At 55.8% G+C, this 12,153-nt stretch overlaps 2 protein-coding genes across 4 annotated transcripts in view; one reads left to right on the top strand and one right to left on the bottom strand.

Moving 5' to 3' along the window:
* The window catches only part of TMCO4 (transmembrane and coiled-coil domains 4), a 41,245-nt gene extending 37,402 nt beyond the window's left edge, over window positions 1–3,843 (top strand). For all 3 annotated transcript variants that reach the window (XM_055706285.1, XM_027812278.2, XM_055706284.1), the window contains exon 14: window positions 3,082–3,843. In XM_055706285.1, coding sequence (XP_055562260.1) covers window positions 3,082–3,414 — 333 coding nt within the window. In that variant the 3' untranslated portion in view covers window positions 3,415–3,843. The remainder of the gene's footprint in view (window positions 1–3,081) is intronic.
* A 1,182-nt stretch (window positions 3,844–5,025) lies between these two features.
* HTR6 (5-hydroxytryptamine receptor 6) lies at window positions 5,026–10,090 on the bottom strand. Its single transcript, XM_055706300.1, has 3 exons — window positions 9,301–10,090; window positions 7,519–7,677; window positions 5,026–7,252 (listed from the first exon to the last, which is right to left on the bottom strand). Exons 1-3 carry the CDS (start codon window positions 10,081–10,083, stop codon window positions 6,857–6,859), a joined length of 1,338 nt encoding a protein of 445 aa, XP_055562275.1. The 5' UTR covers window positions 10,084–10,090; the 3' UTR covers window positions 5,026–6,856.
* Between the last annotated feature and the right edge of the window lie 2,063 nt (window positions 10,091–12,153).

Raw genomic sequence — 12,153 nt, 5'->3', positions numbered from 1 at the left:
TTGAGCAGAGCCGTGGAGATTGCTCTGGCTGACCATTAATGGAGAGAGCTGCGTGGTAACTGCAAATGGATTCCATTATCATCCTTTCTCAGACACGCTGATCGCTGTCCCCTGTCCCTCTCCAGCTAGAAGTGCTGTCGTTAGCATGGGGAGCAGCATCTGCGCTGCAGAGCTCACAGCTCGCCTTGCTACAGTGGCCACCAGTGAGTTGGTTGCAGGCCCAGGGATGACATAATTTGTTTTCAAAGCTCCCATAAATTGAACTGTGTTTTTATGACACCATAACCAGAGGCACTTATTGCACCAAACAGAAAGACTTCTATTTGAATTTAATAGATGCAGCTGATAGGCTTAACGATATTTTGGATGCTTTTTGGGTGGATTTGAACTTGAAAACTTTTCCAAACTTACTGAACTGGCGCCTCCTTTCAGCTGCCCGATTGATCCAGCTGAGCGATGCTATCGCCTGTAGTTCTTTGGAGATCTTTCGGTGCCGTGCCATAGTCCTGCAGCAGAATTAGTGACACAGACGGCTGGCTTGTGTTTTCTAATGAGTCAAAGCAACCATAAAATCAGATATACCAGGGGAGAAGTCACCTAAGCACACTGATTTTCATTTCCTTGTAACAAGCAGAAACATATTTGCTTTGGTTACAAGAACACTTTTCTATTCCATTTATTCTTAAATGCTTCCTGCACTTTGTTCTGGAAAATATTAAAACAATTCTTTACTTCCCTGTAAAATTTTATTGTCCCTTACAGTGTTTTAGATGTTCCCATCCCATCTCCAGTGCAGCCTACCAGTGGAGGAATTCAGCTTTGCAGATAAAAACAGGCTCTTGAGAGATGAAATTGCTGAATTTTCCCACCAGGCTGGCTTCACAGTGGCAAGGCAGTATGTTTGCTGTTCTTTTGCTGGTGGCTCGGTATTTAATATCACAATATAGCAGAGAAGGAGTCCTGCCTCCTCCTGTGCTGCTCAGGGCTTGCACTGGGCCGGCTTTGTGGGCTATCCTGGAAACAGCAGTGGGTTTCCTTTGAAGAGATGTCGTGGTGCTGGCAGACCTGCAGTAAGGGACAGACTTTCAGGAGGGTCAGCTTCTCTTTTAGCTGCGTGAGGAAAGGCTCAGCTCTTCAGAACTGCTCCTATCCAGCGTCTCTCAGCGATCGTGGTGCTCGAGGAAGAGGAGTTCCCCATGGTTTTAGTGGAAGCTGCTGGATAATGAAGCGTTATGAAAATCTAGCCCTCAGGGTGGCAGAGGAAATTTGTTCTGACTCATGACTAGGTGAGAGAAGAGGCTGAGAGGTCCCCAGGTGGTGGCCAGGGCAGGCAGCTTGCGGTGACTGTAGAGGTTTCAGAATACAGCAAAGCAAGAGGCTTCAGCAACCCCTCCCAGTAAGTCCATTTCTTCCTTGTTTCTCTCTGCCTTGTCCAACGCTGCACTCATTTCTTTTTTAGCACCAAGCCTTCCCACTGTGTAGGGAGTTCATGCTTTTTCAGAGAACATGTACGCATCTTAACAGCCAGTCCATTAGCCCTTCAATGGTTATTTTAATTAACTAATCTGTTCAAAACATCAAGAGCCTGTTGAGCCATCTGGACTGATGAAAGTCACATATTGCATTACTAATGTGCTGATTAAATCCTTCATTTTGCTCCAAGTCCTAAGCGCCTCCAAACGTTCCCACTCAAAAACTGTTTGAATTTTGCCCGTGCAGGAAAGGAGGCTGGTGTTAGGGTTGGGGAGAGGTGCTGGTAACCCTGCTGGCCGCACAGCGAGGCAGGGTGCCCAGGCACCAGCCAGCCTGTGGGACTGAGCCGGCAGGGAGTGCAGCGGGGGGCCGGGGCTGCTCTGCAAAGGGCTTTCACCGCCTCGTACGAGCAGCCAGCCCCTTCCTGGGGTGCTCCTACACGTGGCCGGGAAGCGGGAAACCCAGGGCTGTGGTGGTGGGTGTTCCCCGCTGTGGAAATTCCCTAATTACTAGTAAGGTTGGGGAAAATAGGAGGTGGTGTTACCTGAGACAGCTTTCTGGCGGGGTCAGGAAGGATGTAAAGTGTTAGAAATTGAATTTACCAAAGATGTTAAATATCTGAGGATGCAAATCAGACCCCTGAAGCTGTGCTGAAATCTGTAGGCCGGCTGGTGCATGCACCATCAAAATAGCCCCAGCTCAGCCTCCCCGCGCTTTTCCCCTCCACAGAGAAACCAGCTGGAAATCCACCTGGCGCTCACAAGCGCTTCCTCCCATCTCGGCTGTGAGCACAACAGCCAAGGAGCTCTGAAGGCTGCTCTCTGGCAGAACCTTTGCTGTCGCTGCCTCAGACGCTGGGTTTGCACAGGACCCCTGACACAGAAGGGACCTTCTGCCTTCCCAGCCAGGTAGCCTGCTGTGGATGACAACGACGACCTGCGGAGGAGGTTTTCTCTCCCTCCTGTGCCCTGACTGGAAGGACGCATTCCAACGTCCCTCTCAGAAGGGTTTATCTTATCATGGAAATCACCTTACAATAAAAATGTGTGGGGTTTTTGCATGTGCTGTTGACTTTAATGTGGTTTATGAACCCATAACTCTCAGGCTCCCGGTTTTATATGGTGTGGGACAGATCAGTGCACCTTCCGGCCAAGAACCTTAACACGCTCGGTAGCTGCTGTGAGATTTAATGACTATATTCTACTTTAAGTAAGATAATTTTTGCTTTTACAAGGCAGCTAAGGCACAGGAAGGACACGTAATTTAGCAGAGAACAAGGGGCTGAACTAAGACAACTTGTCTCCTACCTGGGTGTCTCTCACTGTGGCACATCGCCTCCTCTCTTACTCTTGTGGCACCCAGAGTCTGGGGGTTTGTAACTCAGCAATGTTACAAACATTGTAACGATGTTACTGAGGAGAGGCAATGCAGCAGCAGCAGCAGCCGGTTCAGGTTATTCAGTGGACAGCTGCGTTTTTCAGACCTCATTCTTCCAGCCTTTCAGAGCTAAACCCAAACCTCACGACAGTGCTGGCTCTGGAGATGAAGGACTTGAAGGAGCTGCGCTCCCTGCAGCTTCCCCACTAACAGGACTCTTGTTGCTTGCAGGTAAACGGCCACCTGGACTATATGAAGCAAATGGACACGATCCTAAAAGCTGTGGGCATTAAAACCAAGGAGTGTTGTCCAGAAGAGAAGGGCAGCGGCAGCCTTTTCTCCCCTCCAGCCAAGAAATCACAGCGGGCAGCGGGCCGCGAGGCTCCGGAAGAGGAAAACACGGTGCGAGAGGAGGATGCGGCCGATGGTGAGGCTCTCCCGGCCGGCCGTGCTCAGCACCCTGATGCTCCCAGCTGTCTTGGGGGAGAAGCCTCACTCCCCTGCCCAGACTGTTCGAACAGTGGGGACGGCAAGAAAGAGGCAGCAGGCAAAGGAGCAAATTAGAGCTCTTTGTGTTAGGCAGAGATGCTCCGCCAGCACTAAAACCGCTTTCAAAGCACCATCCTGTTGCAGCAGGATTCCCAAAGGAGCACTGGTGGAGCCGGCAGAGCTGTAGCTGCCGTTTGCAGACCCTCCCGAGAGCTTGGAGCGTGGCAGCGGCGTGTTGCTGCATCAAAGCTTCTGGAGCAGCCACCCACGGCATCTCCCATGGACAAGGAAGGGCTGGTTCCTGCCTGAATCAGCACTGCTCAGGAAGTGGCGGCACTTCCCTCCTCGCACAAACCGCGTTGGTTCTTGAGGGAAGCAGCTGTCACCGTTAGGGACTGTGTCTCTGCTATGTAACTCCTGGGAAAGCAGGTGGCTCTGCGGGTATTTTTAAGCATATCATGGAGAGGGGCTCGTCACTAGGAAATTAAAACCATTTTTCCCGCAGTGGTTGATTGGGGTTTTGGTTTCATGTGAGCAGGTGTGCTGCGGGCTCTGGCTGCCCGGCTATGTACGTCTCGGCGTCCCCGCTGCGGCTCCGCTGACGGGGCAGGCGTACGGCTCGGGCTGCCTGCCCTTCTTCCCCTCAGTCCTGTCAGAAACGCGCGTTGAGACCCTAGGTGAAAGACAGCAGAAGAAACAGAGCGGGCTTTTTATGATTTATTACTTTGTGAAATTTCCTCCCAGGCTTTGCAAGCCAGCAACCCACAGAGACTTTTGTTTTGTGTCCCACACACTTCTCCAGCCTTAAAAGCCCCCTCTGGACATATTTTTAATTGGCTTAGAAGAAAACCAATACTTGGCATAGGATAAATATGAATCTGTTTGATTTCTACCTCCCTTTATAAAAGCGGATTGGCATCCGCTCTCTTCTCCCCCCTCTCAAACCGGAGGGAGGGACCCTGCTTTACATCCCCGGCCTTGCAGAATCTTCCAGAACCCTACGGGACTGATCCACATCTTCCACAAAAGGTCCCTCTCTGGCCTGTTTTGCTGCTGAGCCCAAGGCAGCACATCCAGCGGGAGCACGGCGAGGACAGGCCCCAGCTGAGAGCACCCCTGTGCTTCCCTGCTTCAAAACAAGCGCCGAGGGGTGTCAATACCCTCCCACACCCACACCTGGAAGGTCTTGTTGAGTCACAGGGGGAAATACTGCGCCTGCAGCTTCCGATTTCGGTTCACACCGAGTCCTCCTCCCTCCCGGTTCCAGCACCAGTTTAACCAGCACCACCTCTCCCTTCTCTCCCCGGACCTTACCTGCCGATTATTGCTCACGGCGTGGGAAACGCGGCGGTTTCTGGGGGCAGCGGTGCAACCTGGCAGCGTGCCATGGCTTTGGCTGCAGCACCCGGCTCTTCCTGTCCCCCCGTCCCGCCACCGAGTCCAGTATTCACACTGGAATTTGAGCTGTGATCAAAAGCAGCTTATTTAGCAAGTCCAGTTTCCATATGACGCCAGGAACACCATTAATAAACACCTTTTCTTGGTTTTCTCTGTCATTTGAGAGACGTTATAGCTCTTTGATCATATTCAGGAATACATCTGTCTTGAGATAGCTGGGCCATCGACCAGCTACTTCCTACCTGATCCTGAAACTACATTATTTCATCTCTGCCTCTGGCATGATGCCTTGCTGCGGGGCGACGGGAGATATCCCGACACAGGCTATGGGGTCCCACCACGGTGGGCCCGGCGCGCTGCTCGGCGGTGCTGCTGCCTGCGGGGAAGGGGCTTGACTTCTCCACTGCACCAGAGGATTTGTCCCCAAGCAAACGCCTCGTTACAAAGAATTGGCTCGATGAGGGTAGTGCATTATTGCTTTCGGACATCTGGCTTGAGGAGGCTGTCTCTGTTTCTCCATCTCCTGCAGCCTGTCTCTGCGGAGCCACCCACCCAATGGACCTTCGGGGTTTGTCGTGGATTTTTCTGCTCCTTTTTAACTGGAGTTGGAGTCGAAGTATGTTTTTATATAAAGCCATTTGTGGAAAGACGCACATCTTTACCTTCGTGCTTGATACCAAACTCAAGCTACGTGGCCACAGCTACGTGGCAAAAATGTATTGAACAGTTTGATGTTTGAACCTGTGCTCAGTTCTCCTTTGTCACGGTCGTTTATCACTGACCGCTGGGCCGGCCGTCAGCTGCAAGGGGATTTGTGGCAAATAAATGTCAAGTTACTCATAAAAACACTTGTTGTTCAGTTCTGGAATATACGTGGGCAACGTGGAAAGAAAACTAATGAGACTGGCTTGGCGTGTGGCTGCTTCTTGCAGCACCCCGTACCCAAGGGACACTCTGTGTTCATTTCTCTGTGTGACCGTGAGTTCCAGGAGCACCTTAGGGTGCCGCAGGCAGCGCGGGGTGCGGGGTGTGAGGCCAGGGAGGGCACAGCAGCCAGCGGCCAACCTGCCTCTGCGTCTGAAAGGCACTTGAGGAAGACTTTGCTAAAAGCATTTATTATTTTTTAAGTGCCCACTTACCACACTACTCGCTATTCCCCCTGCTTGTGGCTCTGTGTGTATGTTGGGGGAGGGGGCTGGCATTGTTATTTAAAAGACAGTATTTGTTTAGATTCTTATTTGAAGCAGGGGGAGGGGGGGAAGGTGTGTTTTCTAACAGCATCATCTAAAAATTGATGGATTGTCAGAGCGCAGTGTGATGGTCGGATGCCAGAAATAGGAAGCTGTAGGATGAAATCTAAAGGGAAGCTGATCTCGTTACTTACTACTGTCAGGATATCCACGGAACCACCACCGCGGCGAACGCCCACTCTCTTGCTGCATCTGCAGAAAGCAGCGCTGGACGTTTTGCATCAAATTTAATCCCCCGTAGTGCAGGCTGCTCATGACCAAACACGGTGGTTTCGCTGTGTTGCAGTTTGGCAGGAAACCGAGGCAGGGAGAGCCCAGATCAGGTGAGGGAATTAAGCTCCAAGGAGAAGTGACGTTCTGTGGCCTGAGGCGGCCCCAAACCCCTTGTCCATGAGTCTCGGGACGTGGTTTCCACCGTTCCTCTGGGCACACTGCGTAAGGGAGGCGATCGGCTGAGCCGTGTCAGCGGAAGCTGGAAACCTGGCCTGAAGTTTAGGGAGCCGGAGGCTGGCGGAAGCGTCAGGCGCCCGAGGTTCGGACTAACTGGGGATGAAAAGGCCACAAGAAGCAGCTCTGGAAAAGGGCGAGGCATCGGTGACGGTGAGCAAAGGTGGCATGGACACAGAGAGAAACGAGGCAGATTCGTTCAGCGGTAAAATGCGGCTTTGCCGTTTAAACCTACCCGCCGAAGTGCTCGGTGGCAGCGCCTTCTCCGAGGAAATGCCGTCGTGTTTGGAGAGGGCATCGGGCAGCGAGGCGCGGGCAGGGAGAAGCCTTGCAGCAGAGCAGCCCCTTGGAGAGTTTGCACCGGGCTGGGGGACCCCTCCCAGCACACAGTGGCCCGTAACCCCCTGCCAGGCCACCCTGGCTCAGGCCACGGGGGTGCCGAGCTGCCTGGGCTGCGGCCCCGCGTCGAAGCGGTTGAGCAAGCGGGGGCTGGGGGCTGGGGGGCCACCGCCGGCCGGCAGCAGGCCCTGTTCATTCCCCAGTGCCCCGGAGTCAACCGAGTCGGTCTCCGCCTGCAGGGTGAGGACGTTCTTGAGGGACGTGGCGGCGCGTGGTCCGCTGTTGGAGTTCCTCATGGAGAGGGAGATGGCGCTGGGCCGGGGCTCCCCCGCGCGCCGGCAGCAGGGCAGGTACCTGCCCATGGCTCTCTTGAAGTCCCTCATGAAGAGCGGGTAGATGATGGGGTTCATGGTGCTGTTGCAGTACCCCAGCCAGGTCAGCACGTCGAAGAAGCCGGCCGGGACGCAGCTGCAGACCGCCTGGCGGGGGGACAGCAAGGGTTAGCAGCATCTCCCACCTCGGCCCCGATCCGGAGCGGTTTCCCAGGCATGCCAGCATTTCCTTTTTGAAGGAAACCTTCCAAACCCTTTTGAAGGGCTTTTTCCTGCCGTTGCTCCCTGAGGAAATTGCATCTTTGACCCCAGAGGCTCTCCAGCAAGACCCGCAGGTGTCTAAGATTGAGCCCAGCTGGATTCGAAGCGTAAAACTTCCGAAAACCCGACATAAGCCCGCCCGATGTGCTTACCTGCGTCACGTTGGTGACAAAGAAGGGGAGCCAAGCCACGAAGAACATGCCCAGCAGGATGCCCAGCGTCAGGCTGGCCTTCAGCGCCTTCTTGCTGTGCTTGGTGGCGAACCTCCTGCTCTCGCTGCCGGCCGCGGGCTGGCTGGGGGCGCGGGGAACCTGCAGCGGGACAGGGGGCGGTGGGCCAGCGCTTGTCCCCAGGCCAGAGCCACGGGCACCCCCGCCAGCCCCCGCCAAGGAAAGGGGCGTTTGGGCTGCAAATCCCCCACCGATACCCGCCGTTGTGCCCCGTCTCACAAGGGGCAGGAGGGCGGCGAGCGCCGCAGCCCTGAACCACAAATCAGGAAGAGGAAGCAACAGAAACCCTCAACATTGAGAGTATTTTGGGGTTTTTTTACTGCAAAATAGTGATTTTTTAATACTGTTTTGTAATACTGTACATTAGGCTGTTCTTTTATAGAAAAATCCGACTCAGTCAATGTTTTGGTCAGGATAAAGCATGCCCTAAAGAGCAGCTCTAGCTGCTGATTAGAGCAGCAAACTACATTTTAAAAATTACATTTTTTTAAAAAAAATTACATTTTTAAAAGCAGGACATCAAACATTTCACCCTACAAACACCACAACTAACTCAGGCCTCTATCCACTCCTGCAGTCTGAAATTGTTATCTCAGCCTTCTGCCGGAATTACTTGAGGCCCCGTTGCCACTCAGCTTCCTACCCCAAAAGAGAACAAAAAGATGTTAAAAAATGAAACTCAGGGGTTCCCTGAATTTTGTTTTCAGCTCACACCCACCCCCCACACCAATGTGGGGCTCCCGGAGCCCGCGGGGACACTCGCCGCCGCTGAGCCACGGGGTGGGTGCTGGTTCGCCACGGCAGAGCAAAGCACCGAGCATCGCTCGGGGAGCCGGGCTGCAGGGCTGCGGAGGGTGAGTTCGTAGGGTCTGGGTGGAAAATAAACATTTTATGATATTGCCCGTTGGTTCTTCCGTTCCCATTTTCCTTTGGGAAGCCTGGCACACCTGATGTGCGGGAGAGCTGGCCAGCTCAGAGCCCTGGCTCCTTAAAAGAAAGGAAAACAGCAAACTAAGTCGAGGTATTTAAAGGCAATTAAGTTTGTCTTTTTCCCTATAGGATATGAGGTCAATAAAGCCTATTACAAGGAATTAAAGCTGTTAGATTTAGTGGCAATTACCTTCTCCCGGAGAAACACAAACAAGGGCAGCCACGTTTTGGCTATAAAAACACACACGCCGGTTGAACCAGCGCTCGAGTACGGAAGCATTTTGCAGTTGCCGTTATAGACCAGGTGACAAAAACAGAAGCCGGCTGTTCAAAACAAGGTGCTCCCCAGAATTTGGTATGTGCTATTAATTAAACTCCTTCTCCCCCGCATGTCTCACACCCACCACGGCCCAGATTTACGAGTGGAAAGTCAGATAAGATTAAAACCCTCTGGGATGACGCTCGCCAAGAGTGGGGCGAAACCGCATTTATTTTGCACCACTGAGCGCTTTCGCCTGTATCTTAATTTATTTCTCTGCTTCTGCTCATGCCGTTACTGTGCTCCTGAGCAGCTTAAAAGCGCAGCATCGCTGGGGTGAGACACGGGGCACCTTGGGGGGACAGCAGAGAGGTGGGTGCTGCCCAAAATCTCCCTCCCTGCTGGTTCCAGCCCTTTGCTGGCTCCAGCCCCGAGGCCACCTGGAGGGCAGACCCCCCCCCAGGCACTCAAATCACTGGGGTCCGCCAGGAGCAACGTCCCTGGGGCCACCTTACCTGTGGCGTGGTCTCGGTGGTGGTGGCGGTGGCCACGTTGGAGGCGAGGGAAGCCACCTGCACCGCTTGCTTGCGGGCTGCCAGGAGGATGCGGCAGTAGGTGAAGGAGATGGCGGCGGACGGGAGGAAGAAGGTCAGGCAGGAGGCCACCAAGGCGTAGGGCAAGCTGACCAGCAGCCGGCACTGGTCCTCGTCCCCTTGGGAGGTGACGTTGGGGGACCGGACCTCGAACTCCAGCTCATGCCAGCCCATCTTGATGGGCAGGAAGGAGGCCAGTGCAGCCAAGGTCCAGGTGGCCAGAATGAGCCAGAGGGCCCTGCAGGAGGTCATTCGCAGCTTGTATTTGAGGGGGGAGATGATGAGCAGGTAGCGGTCCAAGCTGATGATGCAGAGGTTGAGGATGGAGGCGCTGCAGCACATGACGTCGAAGGAGTACCAGAGGGAGCAGAAGTCGCTCCGCAGCACCCAGCGCCCATAGAGCTGGTTGAGCATGGCGGGGGGCATGACCACCAGCCCCACCATCAGGTCGGACATGAAGAGGGACACCAAGAAGTAGTTTGAGGTGTTGCGGAGGGAGCGCTGGGTGATGATGAGGAGGATGAGGAGGAAGTTCCCTGCCGTGGTCAGCAGGATGATGAAGCAGAGGAAAGCGGCCACCCAGCTGCTCCCCACCAGCAGCGAGTGCTCCCCCAGCATGCTGGCGTTGGGGGCCCCCAGATCGTCCTCCATGAGGAGCCGGGGGGCAGGGCTGGCTCGGGAGCTGCGGGGACCTTCTCCAGGCATGACCTGGGCTAGGTGATCATCGCCAGAGCCAGCGCCAGGGGAAGAAGCACCACCTCTCCCTCTCCACTCTGTGTCCGCCCTCCTGACTCCTCTCCTCCTCCTCCTCCTCTCCCTCTCTTCCCCCTCTCTCCCTCTTCACTGGCGATCAGGGCAGAGTGACATTCCCAGGAGCCGATCAGCAGCAGCAAGGTTCCCCTCCCCGTTACTCACAGACAGGCATTTCCTCGTCCCTGCAAATCCCCCTGCTCCACGATGTCCATGGACGCTGCTTCGCTGCTTCTGGATGCTGGGGATGCTCTGGACACCAGGGAGGCTTGGGATGCTCGAGATGCCGGGGATGCTCTGGATGGCAGGATGTTCTGGATGCTCTGAATGCGCTGGACCAGGGAATAATCTGGACCCCAGGATGCTCTGGATGCTCCAGGTGCTGGGATGCTCTGGACCCCAGGTTACTTCTGATGCCAGGGATGCTCTGGACCCCAGGATACTCCAGATGCCAGCGATGCCCTGGGCCCAGGATACTTTGGATGCTGGGGATGCTCGGGACCCAGGAAACTCTGGATACTGCGGATGCTCTGGACTCCAGGATGCTCCAGATGCTGGGGATGCTCTGGACCTTGGAGGATCAGCTCTTGCCCCCCGAGCTGGGCTTGGCTACCTGCAGAGCTCTGCCCCCTGGGGCAGCGGAAGCCGCCCCCCGCCCCCCGCCCCCCCCCCCCCCCCCCCCCCCCCCCCCGAGTTCCTCTGTGCCTTCGCTTTGCTGCTGCTGCAGCCAGAGCCAGCAAGGAGAGGCAGAGCAGCCTGGAGGCGAGTACAGGGATGCTCCCCGCCGGGGGAGGCGAGTACAGGGATGCTCCCAGCCAGGCTCGCCCCTCAGGAGGACGATGCAACACGCAGGGGTGTGGGAAGGTGTCTCTCCCCTGGCAGAGGTGCGTCCAGCGCGCAGGGATGTGAGCAGGGGTGTGTGTCCGTGTGCAGGTGCCAGCCGGACCTTCACCTGCTGCTCGGTGATGCACAGAGAAGGATGCAGAAATGCCGATTTGGAGGAGGTGGGGCCGGCGGGGGGTTGCGGGGGGAGAGGAGGAGATGAAATGAAATGCTAATGAAAACATGGATCTGGTCTAAACTCCACAAAGTGGCAGCCTGAGAGTTCCCTCTCCTGCCTTAAAGAGACAGCCAGCACTGGGCTCTGCCTCCCCACCGGCGCTGGAGACCCCGACCCCGCATTCGCCTGGCAGGTGGGCAGCGACCCACAGGGCAGCAGGTCCCTACGCCCGGCCGACAGCACCAAAAGCCAGGCTCCATCCTCCGCACCCGCCGATAAAAAGCAAAATTTTGCAAAACCAAATAAAAAGCCACAAAACCTGCCTGCCATCGCCCCCAGTCGCCTGCCCGGAAAGCGGCCAGAGGCACGGGAGGACCGGCTGGCCGGTTTTCCAGCCCTCGGCAGCCAGGGATGGAGGGTGGAAGCAGAAGCCGAGGGGAAAGGCTGCCCCTCTGCCCCAGGGCTGTTTGGGCTGCCCGCAGCACAGCCCGGGGCCCCCCTTTGCAGGGGCAACCCTGGCTGGACCCACGGCAACTTGCCCTTTGGCAAGTGTGAGGCAACACGTCAGAGGACCCAGCGGGTCCCGCCGGCTTCTCCGCCCCTTGTGGTGCAGAAGACACTTCGGAACCAATAAGTGCTGTTGGGTGCCCCACGCGACCACCTCCACGCTCCAGGGCCAGCACCTCGGGGGGCTCGGCAGGGACTCATTTGGGGGGGTTTAATTTCCAGCTCCAAAAGGGGCTCTTTTCTTCCAACAGATGGCTGCAGTTCCCGCTGGTGGGGAGACCAACGCCGAGGGCACCGATGCCAGCACAAACCAGAGCCACGCGTGCGTCTCCGCTGCGCCCCTGGCACCCACCCCTGTGGTCACAGGGCCAGACGCTGCCGGCTGCTGCCCCTTCCTCCCCTGCGCCACTGCCACAGCTTTTGCTAACACGTTCCCCTGGGACGATGCTGCTGCAGATGTGGGGGTGAGGCCCAGCTGTGCACGCCACGCGCCCCACCGGCCCTGTCCCATGCCCGCC

This window comes from Falco cherrug, chromosome 3, assembly GCF_023634085.1.
Source record: "Falco cherrug isolate bFalChe1 chromosome 3, bFalChe1.pri, whole genome shotgun sequence".
NCBI lineage: Eukaryota > Metazoa > Chordata > Aves > Falconiformes > Falconidae > Falco > Falco cherrug.
Note: the sequence above shows the minus strand (reverse complement) of the source record. Positions and strands in the feature narration are given on the sequence as shown.

What these genes read in the sequence shown, in the direction of transcription:
- HTR6 (XM_055706300.1), bottom strand. Translation starts at nt 10,083, where the DNA reads ATGCCTGGAGAAGGTCCCCGCAGCTCCCGAGCCAGCCCTGCCCCCCGG. An exon ending in CCACCGAGACCACGCCACAG is followed by an intron (nt 7,678 to 9,300) that starts GTAAGGTGGCCC and finishes GTCCCGCTGCAG; the next exon opens with GTTCCCCGCGCCCCCAGCCA. An exon ending in TTGTCACCAACGTGACGCAG is followed by an intron (nt 7,253 to 7,518) that starts GTAAGCACATCG and finishes TCCCCCCGCCAG; the next exon opens with GCGGTCTGCAGCTGCGTCCC.